We start from the raw sequence: 21387 nt of genomic DNA on the forward strand, positions 1-21387 counted from the left end.
AATAAAAATGTTTTTTGATCTTGTGTTGTTTCAAGGTGCATGCAAGTTTCATCTCTCTCTCTATATATATATAAGACTCATAAATCATAGAATCATATCTTCTACATTAAGAGAAGCTGGCAGAGGTGGGAGGGTGGGAAGTAGGGAGGTACTGGCCCAGAAATGCCATGGGGTGCTTGGCACCGATTCTGAAATCACCTATTCCCATCAGCTCCAGCCAGCATGGCCAGCGGTTAACCCTCAATGAACCACAGAAATGTAGAGTTGGAAGGGACCAGGAGGGTCATCTATTCTAGTCCAACCCCTTGCAATGCTGGAATCTTTCACCCAATGGGGGGGCTTGACCTCAAACCCACAACCCTGAGATTCTCAGTCTCTACCAACTGAGCTATCCCAAGTTATAGTCAACCAACATCCTGGAGGGCCACTCATGGGTATACCGGGGGTGGGGCATATCAATAAAAATACATAGCTACTGTGGTTCTGTCCCCTCCCCAACAAAAGGCCTGCCCCACCCCCCAACAAAAATCCTGGTTATGCCCATGGGGCCCCTGGTCATTATTTATAAATTTGAAACTCCACATGTAAATGTGCATATGCAAAGTTTATGAAAAACTGTACAACTCTTTTCCCGCGGGGGGGAAACAGCAGTGGTCACTCTATCTGTTCTTGCCTTCATTAGCTTTGCAGGTGTCCGGTGGGAGAAATATAAAATAGCCTGCAACCTGTTTAAATAATTATTTAATAACCTGTTTGAATAATTATTTAGGGGACAAGGGCTCAACAAGAAAGACCTGGTTATGTTTAGAATGATACCACACAGAGAAACGCTTCCTGATACCAAGATGAGGGATTCCTTTGGATTGCAGATAGAGAGAATTGATAAGAATAATGATCTGTTGTGAACTTGACAATAGATGAATTTTCCTGTTTTGGCTCATCTTCCTTTTTCTTTTTTTTCTTTCCCATAGTTGCTTATGTTCTGTGTCATGTATTTTGATATTTTTTGTACTTTCCCCTTTTTTATTATTATTACTATTAAGGAATTTTCTTTTGTAATTTCAGTTGTCTATATTTATATGTATCTGTTTAAAGCAAAATAAAAGTATTTGATAATAATAAAGCCTGAAACCTACACACGGGTTACGTTCCAGGGATTGTGCCTAAAGTCAAAATCATAAAACTGTAGAGCTGGAAGGGGATCCAAGGGTCATCTAGTCCAACCCCCTGCTATGCAGGAATCCTGCTCTGGGTGGGCTCTAACCACCAACCTTCTGGTTCACAGCCGGATGCACTGATGCCTTGCCGAAACCTACTGGGTCCACTGCTGGGTGGGACTGCCAAAGTCATTTTTTCCAGAACCATGCACCCATTCTGCTGCCTTTTATTTCTTTAGACACCTGCAAAAAAAGCTGAATGTGCGTAAGTTAAATGCATGTTATGGGCTTGCTTACTGAGCTGTAACTAGCATTTTCCCAGAGTCCCTGTCAGGGTGGAAAAGGCAGTGTATGAATGAATAATATAATTAGTTCCTGTGTTTTTTTCCTCCCACTCCATTTGCTCTCTGGAAATGCCGAGAAAACTACATCTCCCACAAACCCCCTACGGGAGACGCGCAGTGCACGCCGGGAGCTACGCCGCTGCCCCAGTGTGGCGCTGCATAACGGGAGCCCTAATGCCAAGGAACCTCACCAAGCGAGAATGGACCGCCCCACCACATAACGCGCCGGCCTTACAAGTGTGGCGGGCCTGAAGGGCCTCGCGGGCCGTTCCCGAGCCACAGCGGCCTCCCATTGCCAATCGCGGCCCTTCTCGTCGCGGTGCACGATGGGAAGTGTAGTCCGCTAATTGTTGGAAGGACGGGGGGGGCTCCGCCAAACGCGTCACGGGGCGCCCGCGCTGAGCGTATTGGGAAAGCGGCGGTGGGCCGCACCGACGCCGTCTCCCATCGTGCACCGCGTCGCGGCCTGATGAGGCCTCGTTCCGGCTCCATTGGGCTTTGAGGCGATAATGGATATCAGAGCGAGATGGGCGCAAGGTTAAGTCTCTCTTGGTTTTCTGGTGGCCGAGCGGCGTCTGCGACACTCCCCGCCCTGCGGCTCTGTGTGACCCTCATGGCTTCCCGTACGGCTTCCTTCCCAGCCTCCCTCTTCGCTTCACAAGAGGGTCGTTTTCCTCGCGTCTCCGGATAGGTCAGCCGTCCTCGCGCGGGGGACGCTGGGAAACGCAGTCCATCCCTTGCACTCTGCGCTTGGGGAGTCTGGCCGGGCTGTGCGCCGAGTGACTCCATCTCCCGTCCTTCCTCGCGGCGGCCGGCTAGCGGTGCGCTCGGCATCCTGGGACTCGTAGTCCCCTGCCTCTAGCGGGCTGCGGGGCGTTTCGGGGCCAGGGGACTCCATGTCCCAGCATGACCTTCGGCAGGAGCCCGAGCGGCCCGCCTCCGCGGCGCCGCTTGTGGGAAATGGAGTCCTGCCTCCGTTAGCGGGTAGCGAGGCGGATGGTGGCCGGGACTCCATTTCCCATCCGCTCCCGCGACAGGGCCGGGCTGGGCCGGCTCCCGAGCCGCCTCAGACGGAGCCAGCCAGCCAGCGCGGCCCCCCTTCCCTTTTCCCTGGTCCCGGCCTCACCATGAGCAGCGGCAGCGCCGGCTCTTCCCGGCCCCGGACGAGCTCCTTCGCAGACCCGTCAGGCGGGGCTCCCGCCACGGCGCCCGCCGCGCCAGGCCCCACCTCGGGGGCAGCGCCGGGGGGGAAGCCCGGGGGGGCTGCCGGGCCTGGGCCGGGGGGAGGCGGGACCAGCACGGCAGTCGGCTCCTTCCCGGGGCTCAAGCTGGGCCGTAAGTACCGCCTGGGTCGGGGGTGGCAGTGGGGAAGGGGGAGGGGGGACAAAGAAGGGGTGGGGGAGGGGAAGGGGTGGCTTGAATGAAATCGACCAGAGGAAGAGGAGAAGGGCTGGGGGGGGAGTTGGGAAAGGGCGAAAGAAAAGAGGGGTGCTAGGGAAGTGGGGGATGGGCGAGATCTTGGGAGGCGGGGACAAAGGAGGGGGAGATGTGGGGAGAAATGGGACGAGGGGGAGTATCTGAGGGTGCTCAGCCTTTGGGGTGGCTGGCATAGGGTGCTAGGGAGGAGTCTCCGAGAGCCACACCTGCTCTTGAGGGTGGTGCCAGTTTTGGGGGCTCCGGAGGTTTAGGCAAAGGGAAGCGGGGTGGGGGGACGGGGGTCCTACTGGCTTCCCTGCGCTCCTTTGGGAGGAAGGGTGGGATATAAGCCTAACCAATGAATGAATAATCGAGGAGGGGACAGGTTGGAAATGTGCCCCTTAGGTTTGAGGAGGTGTGTGTTTATTTTGGAGGGGTTTGCTAACGGGCACCAGCGCAGGAGAGAGCTGGGTTACTTGGCACCTCAGGGTGGTGGTGCAGAAGAAAAGTTGGCCTGGGTCGGTGCAGGGAGACTCTGCAAGGGCTTGAGGTTCTCAGCTGGTGGGACCAGGGCTATGGGAAAAAGGCTATTTGAGGTCAGCAGCTGGACGAGTGGTCCAGAATTATACTGGTGACGTCAGGATGAAATCATTGAAGCCGGGAGGTTAGTAAGGGTAGCCAGGGGTGTTCATTTCCATGGGGTTGAAGGAGGCAGCCTGTGATGGCTGCTGGAGTTGACTAAGCTTTCCTCGGTGCCAATCTGGTGCTGAGATGAGCTAGTTTGCGTAGGAATGACACAGTGCCCTCCAGGAGGGGGTTGCAATGAAAGATGGGCTGGACCATGAAGGAGAGGGAGAACAACTAATGCTTGGGTGAAAGAGCAAGGAGAATTGGAGCAGGGTCTGGTTGCCTGGTAACAGGCAGTTCAGAATGGGCGTGGCAGTGGCAGCACAGGTAAGGCAGTGCAGGTGTGTGGTTGAAAGATAGTGAGGGGCGGAGGTGTTGGGTGGAGGGAGGCTGAGGCTTGGCTGGACACTGTGAAGGGAAGCAATGTGCAGCATGAAAATTTAGGTTTTTAGGGGCACAATCATAATTCCATCAATTAGCAATGGCACTTTGAGAAGAGGGGGTGTTGACCAAGCTCTTCTAAGCCTCCTAATCTCAAAGGATATTTTATGAGTGTTGCTGTCCACCCCCTTTGGATTACCAGTTGGGAAAAGAACAACCACCCCACCTAAAAATCAGGTTTTGGATATGCAGTTGCTGATCCCTATTATCAAGTGCTTTGTAAGGTTTAGCTGTAGCATAGGGAGTTACGATGTGACATTTTTTTGGTTACTCATTTGGGTTGCCTTAGGAATGTTGTGTGTTCGGCACCAGCTGTTGGGTACAGGTGTGTAGGCCATTGGACTCAGTGATGAAGCAGCTTGGGGGTGCTGAGGGTCACCTAATGGTGTCCTATTTGGAGCATGTTGACATTGTGTTGTGTTGGGGAGGGTGTGGATATGTGTTTGGGAAGCGGAAGTCAAGTGGTGCTTGAGATTTCCACAGGATTTGGAGCTCTCACCCCTTTTCTCAAACATTCCCCTTCTTCCAGGAGATAGCGGCAAGGTGACCACTGTGGTGGCCACGCCAGGTCAGGGCCCCGACCGCCCCCAAGAAGTTTCATATTCTGATATCAAGGTCATCGGCAATGGGTCATTTGGGGTCGTCTACCAGGCCCGACTAGCAGATTCCGGGGAGCTGGTTGCTATCAAGAAGGTGCTGCAAGATAAACGCTTCAAGGTGAGTTGAAAGGGAAAGTCTGTCAATGCGTCCTGCTGATTTCGCCACTTGGGATTCTGTAGCTCACCTCGATCTTCTTGCTTTCAGAACCGAGAGCTGCAGATCATGAGGAAGCTGGATCACTGCAACATCGTTCGCCTGCGGTATTTCTTCTACTCGAGTGGGGAGAAGGTACGGACAGGGGAAGAAATGGGAAATGGTTTGTTCAGAATGTCTGGCAACATTGGTTCCTGTCCATTGGCCACTCTTGCTGGGGCTGATGGGAGTTGGGGGCTCCAGCAACATCTAGAGGGCTGCAGATTCCTCACTCCTGAGTTAGGCAGAGAGAGCAGCTGTGCTAAGGCAGCCTTTGCCTAACTGGTTCCCTCCAGATGTTTTGGGCTACAAGTCCCATCAGTCCAAAGGGGAACAAAGACTATGCTAAGGTCATTCAGCTCTATGACCAAATGGGAATTTAAAGCTGGGTGTCCTCAGTCCTAGTCTATTTGCTATGCCCTTCCATTCTGGCTCTTTTATACCAGAGAGTCCACTGGGGAAAGGTTTCCGGCGAATTTGGATGATTTAGCAGTATATAGTTCACATGACTGGCATGATGAAAGCCGCAGTCGGATTGTTGACACTTTGTTCTTACTCTATACAGTGGTACCTCAGGTTACAGACACTTCAGGTTACAGACTCTGCTAACCCGGAAATAGTACCTCGGATTAAGAATTTTGCTTCAGGATGATAACAGAAATTGTGTGGCGGCGGTAGCGGGAGGGACCTCCAGAACGAATTAAGTTCTTAACCCGAGGTACCACTGTACAGGATAGTCTTACTCTACTTTGGTAATCCGAAGTGGCAATAGCTGTTATGTTGTATTCCTTTGTGCTACTTCCTAAATCCTGGCTGTTGGGGTGCAGGCAAAGCTAACAGTGATAACAAAATTGAGGCTTCTCTTAATTGACCTCTTTGTTTCCAGCCCTTTGGTGTTTTTGCCAAGATCTAATTGAGGCGCATCTCATCAGAGCTCAGCTACAGGATGCGTTTTCATTGCTGGAGCTGAACTCAAGAGCACCTGGAAATAGCAGAATGCCTTTGAGCATAAATACGTAGCACTTAACTGCTGAGGAAGCAACAGCTGCCCTCTCTGCACCTGGGACTTGAGTTCTGCCTTCCAGATAAGCGGGAGTATGCAACACATTTCTCTTTTTTAAAATTAAGCCCTCATTTTTCCTGTTGCGCTTCGCATATGAGCTCTTTATGTAAAAGTCCTTTTATATTATATGAGAGTCTGTATATCATTTCGAGATGAAAGCTGGGGTTGGGGCAGTCCTAACAGGTGTATCTTCAGGGTTCCATGTTGCCCACTGCCATTTGTAAGGTGGAGTTGGTTTGGAGGTTCCCTCACTTCCCTCTTCTTCACAATCTGTTGCAGAAGGACGAAGTTTATCTTAATTTAGTCCTGGACTTTGTGCCCGAGACGGTCTATCGCGTGGCCCGGCACTTCACCAAAGCCAAACAGACCATCCCTGTCATCTATGTAAAGGTGAGTGTCACTCCTGCTGCAAAATGTTCTGTGCCCAAGAAGACGGTGGCACCCAGGACCACCTTTGCACATTGCAATGAACCATGCCTTGCTCTCTCTCCCCTCCTTGCCTAGCAAGAGTGAGAACAGCAAAACACCATCCCGGATTTAGCATTGCGTCTGAACTAGGGGTTGTTTTGCTCAAACTAAGATCGGGAAGCCAAGGACGAACCTTTGCTTCACGTTTTGGGAGGAGCCTGCTGAATCAGGCCAAAGGCCTATCTTGCTGAGCTCTCCATTCTCACAGGGGCCAACCGGATAGGAAAGCCTGCAGGCAGGACTTCCCACCTGTGATTCCCAGCAGCTGATATTCAGAGGCGCAGTGCCTCTGGCAGCAGAGGTAGAACGTAAAACTTATTCAGCTGCCACATTATAACCCCACCGCATCTGTAAGAACTTGATCGTTCAGTGTGGCAGCACCAACACGTTGGAACTCCTTGCCTATTGATTTCGGGCAGGTGCCTTCATCGTATTCTTTTCAGTGCCTGCTGAAGGCCTCCTTATTTAATAAGCCTGCCCAGATGTTTAGAAAGTTTGCATGAGTTTTAAATTGTTTTAGTCTGTTCTATCGTGGCTTTAACCTTCTGTGTGTTTTAAATTATGGTTATAAATCTTTTAGTGACAAATTTATTGTTTCAAATTTTTTTTGAGGTTTTCTTTCTATAATCAAGTGGTATATAATTTTTATGAACTAAATAAATAAGCAGTCATCATAGCTTGTCCTCCATGGAGTTGCCTACAGCCCTGTGGTTCTTGGATGAAGGGTGGTGTATAAATTTAATAAATAATAGTAACTATTATTATTATTAATTAAAAACTTACTTAATTGAAAGATGAGGTTTCCTGGAAGCAGGAGTTGAGTGCCCATAATGTCATATTTTGCGTGCTGTACAATGACAGCCCATGCAGAGTCCTGGGTGTAATGAATACTTCAGACGTTATGGCTGCGATGCAGACAGGCGAGCCCCTGGGCCCATTATGGAGCTGCTGTTCCTGGTTTCAACAAAGACGTACTGGAAAGATGGCAACAGCCAGAAGACGTCTTGTGCCCTCTACATCCTTTGAAGGGGCAAGAGCCACCCATGCGTTCCCATTTTAATGTGTACAATCGGAAGGCTCTTTCTTGCCTCCTTGGGATTTTGCAGTGAGCCTCGGGGATTAATAAAGTCGATTGGGATCTCCCATCATTTTTGGAAGGTTTATTTGAGTAACACGGATCGAGAACGTGCACCTTCATTGAGTTTGGAATCAAACACCCCTATTTTAAAATAAAATACCCCTGTCAGAAAGGGATGATGAAAATATTATTTTAATTTATCACCTGCCTTTCACCCCAAGGTTAGCTTGTAAGGAAAAATAAGTGTTGGGACCTACCCCCTTCTCTGATTTTAAAGATTGCATGTTATGTAGCAGGTGTGTGGGACCTTGGGGCCTTCGGATGCTATTGCATAACAACTTCCTTCATCTGTAGCCATTTGCCATGCTTGCGAGGGCTGATGGGAGTTACAGTTCATCAACACTGAACGACCGAAGGTTTCCCCCTACTTCTTATATAGGAAAGGGAAAAGCCACTTTGCTAACATCCACTGATCCCAGTTTCCATCAGCCCCAGCCAGGCGGCGAGTGGTTAGGGATGATTGACATTCTAGTTCATTTTTTTTTAATTTAAGGGAAAGGACTTTTAAGTACTGCTGTGCTCTTTTTACTATCTGAATTTTAATAGATCTGTTTTATATTGTTTTAATACTATTATAGTCTTAATCGCTTTTTAACTAGCACCTTTTATACATTCTTCACCTTCTGTCTTTTATCTGTGTTGTTTTAATTTGTGTAAGCTTCCTTGAGTCCTGGTCTGGGGAAAAAGGAGGGATACAAATAAATAGAATAATAGGCCAGAAACATCTGGAGGATTAAAGGCTTCGCAGCCCTTCCCTGAGGCACTCCTTTTGCCCCTTCCCAATCACAGCTATCTTTTCTCCTTCTTTTGCTAACCTTTCTGAGTGAATGGGGTGAGGTTTTCATTTTTCATTTAATACTTTCTTACTTGCCCGTTCCCACAAGGTCCAAGGATGGGTTACAGTGACAGGATATGCAATTTGTAAAAACAAAAACTAAAAAACCACTATAACTATAAAGCATGAAAAATTGTTCCAAATGGAACAGGATAACAGACATTTTTGTCTCTAGCTAATTTTTAGACTCCCATTAACTATTTTGCATTTCTAAAATACTATATGTGTACATTCATATAAAGCTGTCTCATACAGAGTGAAGCTACGGGTCCCTGTAGCCCAGTATTATCTTGTCTGCCTGGCAGACGCTCCCTGGGGTCTTTGAGGGCAGAGAAGGGTCTTTTTCTGCTCCTTCTGATGGGATGTGCTGTGAATGGTCCCTTGTCTTTGTGCAGTTTGTCTGCTGGTGGGGTTTCCCTATCAGTAGCGAATAAAATGTATCTTAAATGTCAATAGACTTCTCTTCCTGATCCCACCCCTTTTCTCAGTTAATTTTGAATTTTAATGGCACTTCCAGTCCTTTGAAAGCTTCTCCATAGATGAGGTTTCTGTGGTTCTGTTTTCTTCAATAACTGCTGATTTTGTTTTGTTGGCAGTTTCTGATTTTATTTGGAAGCAGCCCTGAGTTTGATTTTCTTTCATCCTAGAAAGGCTGTGTGTAAATAAAATTGTTACCATGCCACAAGTCACTTTAGTTTTTCTGATTGTAAAGGTAAAGGGACCCCTGACCATTAGGTCCAGTCGTGACCGACTCTGGGGTTGCGGCACTCATCTTGCTTTATTGGCCGAGGGAGCTGGCGTACAGCTTCCGGGTCATGTGGCCAGCATGACTAAGCCGCTTCTGGCGAACCAGAGCCGCGCACGGAAACGCCGTTTACATTCCAGCTGGAGCGGTACCTATTTATCTACTTGCACTTTGATGTGCTTTCGAACTGCTAGGTTGGCAGGAGCAGGGACTGAGCAACGGGAGCTCACCCCGTCGCGGGGATTCGAACTGCTGACCTTCTGATCGGCCAGCCCTAGGCTCTGTGGTTTAGACCACAGTGCCACCTGCGTCCCTTTTTCTGAGTGTAGGGAATCCTAATAGGAGTGGCAAGGTTGGGTCAGACCAGTGACACATTTTTTCACCCAACAGTGGCTAAACCGAGGTTCATGGTTCTGACGTGGCAGTGGTGCCCATTTGTGTTGTTGAATCACAGTAGCTGGGAGTTAGAGGTATATTGTAGTTGAACGTGGAGATATGGGGTTCTATCCTTGTCCCTTGGTTGCAGAAGGCTCTTTAAGCCACCAGAGGCCCTAGTGAACAGAAAGGTGGAGAGGGACGTGATTTTGTTGATTTCCCCTCATGCTCCTTCCTCAAATCTCCTCCAGTGGGTTGGGGGACCTTTTGAACAGTGTGGAAGATGGCGCTGGAGCTGCAGGAAAAAGGGGAAATTTACATAAATCACCTCTGCCCTCCCTTTCCCATTCACAGAAGCTTCTACTAGATCAAAGAGCCTTTCCACAGTTGGATACAACCCAGTGCTAATTAGTTCGTGTGGATGACAGCCACTGATGAGAATCTTACGCATTTGCAGAGTGCTGCCGTTCAGGGCAAATGCAGGGAACAACACGTCCCTGTGCCACAGTCTATTTTGCACTGAGGTTTCTAACCCGCTCTCCCCACCCCAACAATGCAGATGCTCAAAGCGGCTAACAAAATGCAGGCAAAATAAAAATAAAATATCAGGACAGCAGCAATCCAATTAGATGCATAACTACAACACACCAGAATCAGAATTTTAAAGAAAATGCCTAGCTTTTGGTGGTTGCTGCCAGAAGACGGCTGTTTGGTAATCAATATGTGAACTTTGGCCTTTTTGAATGGGATACGTATGTGTGCCTGTTCTCTTTGAGTTTTTCCTCTCGTCTTAGGCTTCTGTCTCTGGCCTGCTTACTTTCCCCCGGAGACTGCTCCCTCTGTTGGCCTTCCCAGACATCTCTTTTCACCTCTGCTGGACATTGGCCTTTCACACACACACACACACACACACACACACGGCTTCCTGGGATTCTCTGATTTGCCTTCAGTTTAGTATCGGAGCAGCTTAGCAAATGGCAGCAGGACAGTCTTCCTCTTTCCGAGCCCGCTCAGACATTAAGGAAGCCCCATGGGCTGCGCTGCCACTGCAAATCTTTTAGTTCAAGGATAGAGAACCTGTGGCTGCCTCCAGGTGTTGCTGGACTACAACTCCCATCATCCATGGCCATTGGAGCAGGCCAGCTTGGGCTGATGGGACTTGGAGTCCAGCAACATCTGACGGTGGCCACATCCATAGGGTTCCCATCCCTGGCTCCAGAGTGACATGCTGACGGCCATTGTATCATCCATGGCATTAAACTCCATACGTTGGTTATACGTTGAGCCTAAAGTGCTTTCCCTTGCTTGCGTTTTTAACTTGCTGCATCCCCACCCATGACTGAGCCAGGATCTCTGAGCGAAACACCTCTGTACGCATTACATCATTTAACTTACTGTTTTAACCTAAATGTCTGTCGTCTCCCTCTCCCCCAACCAGGTGTACATGTACCAGCTGTTCCGCAGTCTTGCTTACATCCATTCTCAAGGCGTGTGTCATCGGGACATCAAACCCCAGAACCTACTGGTGGACCCCGACACAGCAGTACTGAAGCTTTGCGACTTTGGCAGGTGAGAGAGGCACGGAAGCGGCTGTTCCCAACACACACGCCCCTGTAGAATGGACCTCGGCCCTTGTGTGATGGACTTACAAATCACCCTGGTGCTCCAAATACACAAGTAGACTTGTTTCTGTCCGTGACCCATAATTTGCTCAAAATATTCAGCCAGAGGTTTGCTTGGTTATTTCATACCCATATGAGCAACCCGACTTCTGCCGCCTCTCATGCCTCCTTTTCCCCTGTTGCATAGCTCCATCATTCTACAGGCCTCAGATAATAATAGCGAGATGTGGGGGATATGAATGATGTTGACACTGAAGATGTTGCCTTTGGGTTGCTCTATTTCATGTGCAGCCATAATAATAATAATATATTTATACCCCGCCCATCAGGCTGGGTTTCCCCAGCCAGACTGGGCGGCTTTCAGCAAATAAATTAAAAATACAATAAAACGTCAGATATTAAAATGAGGCTTCTCCACCAATTAGATCCATCCTTCCTTCCTTCCTTCCTTCCTTCCTTCCTTCCTTCCTTCCTTCCTTCCTTCCTTCCTTCCTTCCTTCCCAATGCCTTCCTTCCCAATGCCTTCCCTTCACATTTTTGACCGAACTTTTCCCTTCAGCAGTTTGACCACCCTGTGACATCTCAGGGTGGAAATGGAGACCCGTAGGCTCCAGTCTTTAATCAACAAAGGCTGCATCTGGCTGACATAGTTAGTTGGGATTCCGAGTTCAGGGTGCAGGTTTACATACAATTTTGTGTGTTTTGTGCAGGGTGGATTTGATTTAAATCAAATCGATTTAAATCACGATTTAAACCACTAGTCAGTAAGACTTGATTTAAATCATTTTTTTACAGAAAGACTCATTCTTGCTGGTATAATCTTAATATTTACAACCAGATGAAGGTTTCATTTTTGGAAGAATAATTTTTCAGAGTAGTTTTTACAGTTATATCAAAAACTGCTGGTTTGGTTATACTATTAGAAATACATAGCTAATTATGAAATTATTGTGAGGTTTAATAAGTTAACTGTTTCTATTTGGACAACTTTTTCTGCTGTACTTTATTGGAAGGAGAAAAAAAAATCATTTCCTTAATAAAAAAATTAAAAAATTATTTAACTAAAACAGTAACAGCATTTTTTTAAAAAAAAAACATTAGACTGAAAAACTTAAATCCTTATTTCCTGATGAATAATCTTTGGACTATAATGCAACTTAAATAGAAAACTATTTTTAAAAAGATTTTTCCTCCAAAAGCATTTTATTTTTTAAAATCCAATTTAAATTTAAAAAAAAAATGATTTAAATTTTTAAAAATCCTGATTTTATTTTTTTAAAAAATAATTGATTTTTATCCACCCTGGTTTTGTGGTCATAGGCCATCTTTGTCCTCCCTTCCCTTTCATCTTTCAATGACTGGCAGCTTACCTTGCAGTCGACGAATTTCTTGCTGCTTTCATAACTCACTGAAGCAGCTACTCGGTGTTGTTTTATGCTGGTTGACCTTTTTATGGGTAACATCTTAAACCTGCTTTGGGCCCCTGCTTCTCTCATCCTCATCAGCCCTCTGAGATGGAGAGAGAGAGAGAGGAATAGCCAGCCCAAGGTCACCAGTGGCAGTTTGAACTTGGGTCTCCCCAGTCCTAGTCCAGCACCTTAATTATTACACTATGCAAGCTGTTTGGTTAATTCGTTTAATTGATGAATTAGTGACTTCATCAGGTGGTTATTAAAAAGTCCTTAATCAAAGAGTAGACTTGAGCTATACAGTGGTACCTCGGGTTAAGAACTTAATTCGTTCCGGAGGTCCGTTCTTAACCTGAAACTGTTCTTAACCTGAAGCACCACTTTAGCTAATGGGGCCTCCTGCTTCTGCCGCACCGCCGGAGCATGATTTCTGTTCTCATCCCGAAGCAAAGTTCTTAACCCGAGGTACTATTTCTGGGTTAGTGGAGTCTGTAACATGAAGTGTATGTAACCTGAAGCGTATGTAACCTGAGGTACCACTATGTTGTATACAGGAGATTCTGACTAAATATTCGAAAAAACTTTCTGACAGAGCTGTTCAGCGGCAGAACAGACGCCTATGAGAGGTTATAGACTCTCCTTCCTTTGGAGGTTTTTAAGCAGAGGTTGGATGGTCATCTGCCATGGATGGTTTAGCCGAGATTCCTGCATTGAAGGGGGTTGGACTAGATGACCCTTTGGGCCCTTCCAGCTGTAAGATTCTATGATCCTCACAACAATCCTGTGAGGTAGGTTAGGCTGAAAGAGAGAGGGAGAAAGTGCAGCTGGTTGAAAGGTCACTCACTCAGCTTCAAGGCTGAGGAGGCGTTTGACCCCAGGTCTCTTAGTCTGACACTATACAGTGGTACCTTGGGTTACAGACGCTTCAGGTTACACACTCCGCTAACCCAGAAATAGTACTTCGGGTTAAGAACTTTGCTTCAGGGTGAGAACAGAAATCGCGCAGCGGTGGCGCAGCGGCAGCGGGAGGCCCCCTTAGCACCTGAAGCACCTGAAGTGGTGCTTCAGGTTAAGAACAGTTTCAGGTTAAGAACCTCTGGAACGAATTAAGTTCTTAACCAGGGGTACCACTGTAACTCAGTTCTCAAAGGATGTGATGTGCCACGCTGGTGTGGCAGGAGAGGATAGCAAATGTGGTGGGAAGATTCAAGGATAGTCAAAAGAAACATTCAAACATTTCAGTGTAGTACAGTCATACCTCAGGTTACAGACACTTCAGGTTACGGACCGCCGAAACCTGGAAGTACTGGAACGGGTTACTTCCGGGTTTCGGTGGTCGTGCAGCACCGCTGCGGGTTGCGAATGCTGTGGGTTGCGAACATGCATCCTGCACGGATCACATTCGCAACCCGTGCGTCCACTGTATAGTATCTTTCTTTTTTCTTTTTGCAGAATACACATAGATATATTTTCACAATGAGAGCATGAGCATCATGTGATGCTGAGGACAATCCTAGTTGTGTTTTTCAGTGTATTTCTTCTCAGTGGCACAAGCAAAGTTTTATTCTGAAAGAGTGGCACATAGAGTGGTGGTTCTCAAACTTTTTTCTAACTGCCGCACCGCTCCGTCTTTATCACAGCCATCCATACTCTGTTTCCCTTTTCAGTGCAAAGCAGTTGGTGCGAGGAGAACCCAACGTTTCCTACATCTGTTCTCGCTACTATCGTGCTCCCGAGCTCATCTTTGGAGCCACAGACTACACCTCAAACATAGGTGAGTGCCTGACCCCACCCACCCCTTGCATCTTGCATCTCTGTGGGGTTCAGACGCCTCTGCAGAGTGAATGTCCTCTCATTGTAACAAGTGAGTGGAACCTGGTGGCTGACGGAAGAAAGCTTTCCTGAATTCTGTAATGCCCCGAAGAGGTGGATGCCTGAAACGTCATCCATTGTGAGATGCAGTACGTCCTAGCTGGTATTACCGTATTTTTCACCCTATATGGCGCACCAGCCCATAGGGCGCACCTAGTTTTTTTTGGGGGGGGAGTAAAGAAAAAAAAATTATTTCCCCCCCCCAGGCGCAGGGCTGGGGCAGGGGAAGCCTGAGAACAGGCTGCTATCTGCAAGCCTGGGGAGCCCGGCAGGAACTCCTGCCGGTCTCCCCAGTCTTGCGGATATCTGCCTGTGCTCCTCTGCGCTCCCCGGGTTTCGGGCTGCAGGAAGTCGCGCCGGGCTCCCAAGGCTTGTGGATAGCGCACCGACCCCTCTCGCTCTCCAGGCTTCAGCGAAAGCCTGCATTCGCCCCATAGGACGCACACACATTTCCCCTTCATTTTTGGAGGGGAAAAAGTGCATCCTATAGGGCGAAAAATACGGTATGTCGTAAAGCAGGGATGGGGAGTATGTGGCTCAGCAGATGTTGTTGGACTCCCCACCCCACCAGTCTCAGAGGTTGTGGTCCAAGAACATCTGGAGGACCAGAAGTTATCCATCCTTGCTATAAGGAAGCTGCCTTCCAGAGTCTGCACCATCTAGCTCATTGCTGCCAACACTGACTGGCAGTGGTTCTCCAGAGTTTCAGACAAAATACTCTTACTAGCTGGATTGGAGATGCTGGAGGATCTGACGTGGGTCCCTTCCACATGCGGAGTTTGTACTCTACTTCTGATCTATGGCAGGAGTCTCCTCTGCCCACCCATTGCTAAAAGGAGAAAGTTGAGGACTTCCACTTCTAGGCATGGGGTGCTGCTTCCCTCCCAGGAGGCCAGATTTCAATGAAGTCCCCATCTGCTTCCTTCCTAGATATCTGGTCTGCTGGCTGTGTGCTGGCAGAGCTGCTTCTGGGGCAGCCTATATTTCCTGGGGACAGTGGAGTGGACCAGCTGGTGGAGATCATCAAGGTAACAAACTGATCATTTACTCTTTCTCACTGGGCCACTCCAGCTCAAGTATTCAAATAAACACTCTTGTGGGCTCCCTCAGTGTTTTTCAAACATCCTACTCTTGCCTGGTGAACCCTGTGCATTCTAAATGAATTCTGGTGTGCCCCTGCTTGGTTTGTGTGGGTTGTAGTCACACACCTCACCTTCATGTACAACTGATGTGACAGAAGACAGGTGATGGTGCACAATATGTATTGGGGGTGGGGGAAGCGGTTATCTCCCCTTGCTGATCTTGCCACTGAAAAGAACTTGAACCCCCACCCAGAACACAGCTGGAAGGCCACTGGCGTACTCTTTCCTATGCTATAAAATGGACATACCTGGTACATCAAACAGAGGACTATGGGTCATCCTTCCCTTCATGACAGGAGCGAGCCAGCAGTAAATCACACCGAGCAAGTTGGAGTTAACTCTTTACTAGTGAGAACAGGATCCGCACAGGCGTGTCAGGCCTGATGAGCACAGCAACTCATCTCTGGCAGGTCTTACCCCATGAAGCCATTGCTGAGACTGAAGGTCCCTGCCTCCCCACAGCTGCCTAAGTTCCCTCCTCACTAGGGTTTCCTCCAAGCAATCTGAGACTGCACCTGTGTGAAGCTAACTTCTCTGCCCTCTTCATGCCTCTCCTGGTTCTGGGAGACGAGGGAGGGGAGCTAGTTGCAGTAGGAGGGGGAGACACCTCTGCCTCTTCCCCAGCTGGACTCCTCTCTGCCTCTTGGCCTCCCTCCTCTTCTGATTCAGATTCTGCACTTGTCTCTGCCACAGACTCTCCCTGCTCACTAAAGCCTGTTACCTCTTCAGCTTCTGACACCTCTTCCCAGTCTTCTTCCTTTTCTCCCCCTAATCACTCATCATTGTCCCACCACCACCACTCACCAGTTTCTGAGCCTTCTTCCTTTGGGGTTTCCCCAGCTGGTTCCTCCCACCATCCCTCTGCGTCCAACCAGTCTGTGACCTTTCATTTGAACACAATTCCTCCCATCCCATCGAGATGCCAGTAAGACATGGTGGGTAGGGGAGGAGAACCGAGAAGTCATCCCGACATGCTTTGTGACTAAAATACATCCCCCCTCTTCTTTCTCTCTTCCCCACCCCCCAAAGGTGTTGGGGACACCAACGCGAGAACAGATCCGAGAGATGAATCCCAACTATACGGAGTTCAAGTTCCCCCAGATTAAAGCACACCCCTGGATAAAGGTAAAGATGATGGGGGAAATGCCGGGGTAGGTGGAGGTTGCTGTCGTCCTCTGCTCAAAGTGGGGAGAGGCTCTTGCACAGGCTTGGGGAATGGCATCTATTACGCTGGATCCCTGTCTCCCCACTCCATACCCGGTGGGCCAAGTTGGGCAGGTGGGTGGGGCTGCCCACTTGTCAATCAGCTGCCATCACAACAGCATCAGGTGATTACCACCCTGCTGCACAGAGCACCATTCTCTGCAGATCCCAGCAGCCGGCCGATTGGCAGTGCCTGCAAACCTCCTTTTGGTGCAGCTATACCTTTACCTGCCCCACACTTGACACTGCATAATGCTGGGTGTAGTGCAGGTGGGCCCAGTTAGGTCTGAGGCTTCCCCCCGGCTGCTCAAGGGTATCATTGGAGAGGGACAGTGTGGGGAGTTTTAGCTGCTTGGGGAGGCTGCGGCACAGGTTTCACTCTCCATTACCCTGTATGTTCCAGAGGTTCCTCCTAATTGCTTGTCGTTGAAAGCCTGAACCCATCAGTTAGGGTCTTGCCTTGTGAAACAGCAGGAGAAAAAAAAAATCATTCCATCTATGTCAGCGTTTCCTAAACTCAGGTCTCCCATCTGTTTTTGGACTACAGCTCGAGAACTCTAGTCCCAAAACAGCTGGAGACCCAAGTTTGGGGAACACTGCTCTGTTACAGCAGATACCGTATTTTTCCGTTTAGAAGATGCCCCCTATTTTGGGGGACTCAGATTTAAGAAAATTGGGGGGAGATGTATCCGTGTATAAGACGCCCCCTAATTTTTGACATATTTTAGGGAAAAAGCCTACGTCTTATACACGGAAAAATACGGTATTTACATATTTATCCCACCATTCTTTATGAAGAGTTCAGGGTGCCAAAAAAGGTCTTTATCCTTACAGCCAACCTGTGAAGTAGGTTAGAGAGCGAGGGAGAGAACAAGAGCGATCCTGGTGCAAGGTCACCTGATAACCTTCAAGACTGGACAGGAGCTCGAGCTCTGCTATCCCTAGACCAGCTACATAACTCTAGCCACTATGTCGTGCTGTCTTTGAGAGCGCACACTACTCTCTTCAAGACTTTTACCGGGGACTCCGGCAGTTCTCTGCTTAAAAGTCATGGGCCGTGATAAAGGTGGGCATATTGCAGAAAATGCGCCTGTGAAACTTGTTCCTTTGCATGCAACTCAAGTGGCATTTTTCAAGTGGAGGGGGAGTGGAGCTGCATTGCATTGTGGATGACCTCTGGTGCCCCCCATGCCAGGTGTTCAAGCCCCGCACGCCGCTGGAGGCCATCTCGCTGTGCAGCCGGCTGCTGGAGTACACGCCCGCCACCCGCCTCTCCCCACTGGAGGCTTGCGCCAACAGCTTCTTCGATGAGTTGCGCGAGCCCAATGCTCGGCTGCCCAACGGCCGCGACCTGCCCCCCCTCTTCAACTTCAGCCCTGTGGGTAAGTGGTTGGCATCTTGGAAAGCAGGCAGAGCGGTGGGGCCGAGGGGGGATGGTGTCAGGCAGGGGGCCTATTGTCAGGGTCCTCGAGGAAGCACAAAACATTTGCTAAAGAAGACTTTGGTGCAGGTTAAATTCCATCCCCAGATGTGGCCTCACTGGGCCAGGAATTGAGTGGATGCTTTTGAATGTTGATTATTCAGTTTACTCTGCTGCTCCACAGTTTTTCCTTTGCTGCTTCATTGTCCTCCCCATTTTGGGTCCTTGTTATCCCTGCTTATGGGTCAGTAATGTAAATCTTGTCCCCCAAGATCCTTGTTGGCAATGGAGTGCGCCTCCAGGGGTGAAGTCAAACCACTGTGCTAGCAGCACCAACGTGACCTCCCTGGGGTGCAACCTTGAGCAGTGTGCATGGAGGTCTTGGACTGCCCAGACAATAAGAATCCCCCTCTCAGTCTCACTGATGTGTTCCAAAAGAAAGCAGAGCAATGTTTGGCACCAGCTTGGCTGCAGGAGTTGCTGGAAAGAGTTGTACAAGGTGCTCTCCAACAGCCTTAGGGACTCCGCTCCAGATTTGTGCAGGTTTTTTCTTCTTAAGATATCCTGTGAGGCAGCAGAGGTTTAAGATCAGAGATTCCTTCTCACAGATGGGCTCCCTTCCCAGGTTGACAAGCCCCATCTGCCCCTCACTTCCCTCTACAGCACATATAGAAATTGCCTTCTTGAGTTTGACCCACTATTGTTCCACTCTGCTGGAGCCTGTTGCCGCATGCAGGGGGAGTCCCTAACTCACTGAGGGTTTGAGACTCAGTGGAACGTCATGCTCCATGTATTCTCCACAATGGAGGTAGCTAACCTGTCCCTACTCCCCGCGAGACTCCCAGCGTCTCCCCACACCAATATTGGATTAGTAATTCTGTGTTCCTCAGCGAGCTTTCTCCCATTTTTTATTAACTGTTTGATCAGAACTTTAAGAAGAACCTCTCAAGCTCAACCTCTTAACAACAGTTCGGAACCTCTGGGAAATATCTGAAACACCCCCACCCTATTTTTTTCCTTGTAATTGTGGACTAGAACTCACTTCATCACATGCATGGAGAACCATCTTCCCTTGACAGATACCTGTGTGGCTGATCCAGTCTCTCTTCCCTTGCAGAGCTATCCATCCAGCCAGGGTTGAACACAAACCTCATTCCACCACACATTCGATCCCAGGCCAGCTCGGTGGGAAGTGTGCCTGGCTCCACAACTTCGCACAGTGAGTGCCTTCATCCTCTTGGGATTTGGCGCGAGAACAATCGTGGGCTTGGGTGGGTTGCTCCTTTCAGGGGCGAATGGATGCTCAAGTAAGGCCGCTCTGATGCATTCTGGGAACGGAGTAGAGGGTTCAGTATTACGCCTGAGGCTTTTCCTTTCTCTCTTTGCAGGTGAGGGGAGAATGGGAACCGACAGGAGCCAGGTGACGCCCGGGGACGGAGCAGGACCCATCGCCAACACATCCTGAGGGGCTGCTGGGCCGGGGGGCAGGTCCCCTCCACTTACCCCCTACCCTCCAGGCCACCCACATGGACTTCTCTGAACTGTGAACGTGGGGGGGTGGGGAAGCAACGGTGTGGCCTGGGGGATCATGTGGAGCTTGCCTCCTGTTGGCCAGTGGGGAGGCCAATCGGAGACGAGACGGCCACAGGGAGGGGGAGGGGGCGGAATTCCCTGTCTCCCTGAATCACTTCGCGGTTCCCTCCCATGTTGTCCCATGATGCCTCGGCACGGGGAGAGGGCAGAAAAAAATCCCATGGCTTAAGGGCTCCCTTTTTCAAAAGCAGTCAAGGTTGGTGCCTCTGGGGAGGGGGAGAGACCCAAGAGCTGCCACCCCACCCCCATTTCTCTCCTCCCCTCCCACCTTTCCCAAGGATGGCCCAGTTCGATTTTAACTTGCTCTTGTTTTTAACATCCCCGAGGGATACAAAAAATGTTTTATTTCCAGTCTCATGTCGCCCACGCTCTCCAAACTCCAACCCTGTGGCCCCCTTACACCGGTCTGGTCCCTCACTGGGTGTCCCTCTCCCACCCCAGACCTGTCTGCCTCTGAAACACGGATGCTGTATTTTTAAGCGGGTCAGTCTTTCCCCCCTTTTTGTTTTCTTATTAACCCCAATAAAATTCAACTTGTCACTTTCAGGTGGGGAATTAGGACCATTCCTCTTCCCTGAAAGGCCTCCCTCCCCTCCTCATTTTGCTGGCTGTGCCTCCACCACAATCTCTTAATGGGAACAAGAAACTCCTATCCCCCTTGCCTTGGACTGTGAGGGGGGCACGGCCAACTGCACCTTCCTCTTCCAACCCTCCCATACGTCACGGCACCAGGATTTCTTGTGGGAAATCCTCCCCCCCCCCTGCCCTCAGTACAGGCTGGCGTTGGGAGCTGTTCCTTCCCCAGGCAGTTGAATAAATTTACAGCAGAGCTTGCTCTGAGTTTCAGCCGTGTCTGCTCCCCAGCACCGCAAATCAATGATGTGGGTGGATGAGGGGGGGATGTTCTCTCAAAGCGGGTGGGAGGGGAGGGAAGGAGAAGACAAGTTTTAATTCCATGCCCTTTCTCTCTCCTGCTGTAAATACATCTCTTCTTTCCCCATCCCTCTCCCTCAGTGGCTTCCTTTCACCATTCTCCCTGTAAATAGATTATAATTTTTTTTTTCTTAATGCAACGTTGCAATGATTGCCCCAAACCCCATTTCCCTCTCCATCTTCAGATCGCTCTAGGATTGAAGGTCCCCCCCCTGGGGAGCCAGGGTGCAGCCTGTGGATAAATTCCCCCCACCTCCCCATGCCCATTCCTCATCACTGCCCCCCCTCCCTTCCAACATTGTGTGTTAGTTTCTTTCTTAGGTTTTTTGGCTGTGTACAGACATCCGGTTCAATAAATTATTGGCATGAACGGAAAGAACAGCATGGAGCTCCTTATTATGGGTTGGGACAGGGGAGGGTATTGGCAGTGTGGAAGAGCTGGGAAAGGCAGCAGGGTGAAGCCACTGGCAAGGAGGGAGTTTCCTGGTGGTTAAATGTTTGGTGCTGCCAACCAGAGGCTTCAAAGCTTACTTTCATACGACCACGGCTTCTCTATGCCCTTAAGGTAGGGACCAAGAATTGTGTGCCATAAGCATGGAGGTAAAACAGGCTTTGGTAACTAAAGCTCCATTGTCAATAAGCGTTGGACATCATAGAATTGTAGAGTTGGAAGGGACCGCGAGGGTCATTTAGTCAAAACCCCTGCAATGCAGGAACCCACAACTGAGCATACAAAGCAATTTCCACACAAGGGAAGACTTGCAAATGCGGCATTGTTTTTGTTCAGTGTTG

General features: G+C 49.2%; 1 protein-coding gene across 2 annotated transcripts; it reads left to right on the forward strand.

Annotated features, from left to right (window-relative positions):
* The first annotated feature begins 1929 nt into the window (after positions 1-1929).
* GSK3A (glycogen synthase kinase 3 alpha) lies at positions 1930-20974 on the forward strand. 2 transcript variants are annotated; one of them, XM_081922165.1, is made up of 11 exons: positions 1930-2038; positions 4515-4702; positions 4790-4873; positions 6120-6230; positions 10840-10970; positions 14100-14206; positions 15235-15332; positions 16476-16571; positions 17845-18031; positions 19187-19288; positions 19458-20974. In XM_081922165.1, the coding sequence occupies exons 1-11, from the start codon at positions 2011-2013 to the stop codon at positions 19532-19534; spliced, it is 1209 nt and encodes a 402-aa protein (XP_081778291.1). In that variant the 5' UTR covers positions 1930-2010; the 3' UTR covers positions 19535-20974. The 2 variants fall into 2 exon arrangements, with proteins under 2 accessions (XP_081778291.1, XP_081778290.1); XM_081922164.1 differs by lacking the exon at positions 1930-2038 and adding an exon at positions 2383-2836.
* Positions 20975-21387: the final 413 nt, after the last annotated feature.

The sequence above is a fragment of the Podarcis melisellensis genome (genome assembly GCF_964234715.1).
Source record: "Podarcis melisellensis genome assembly, chromosome: 8".
In the NCBI taxonomy this organism is placed as follows: domain Eukaryota; kingdom Metazoa; phylum Chordata; class Lepidosauria; order Squamata; family Lacertidae; genus Podarcis; species Podarcis melisellensis.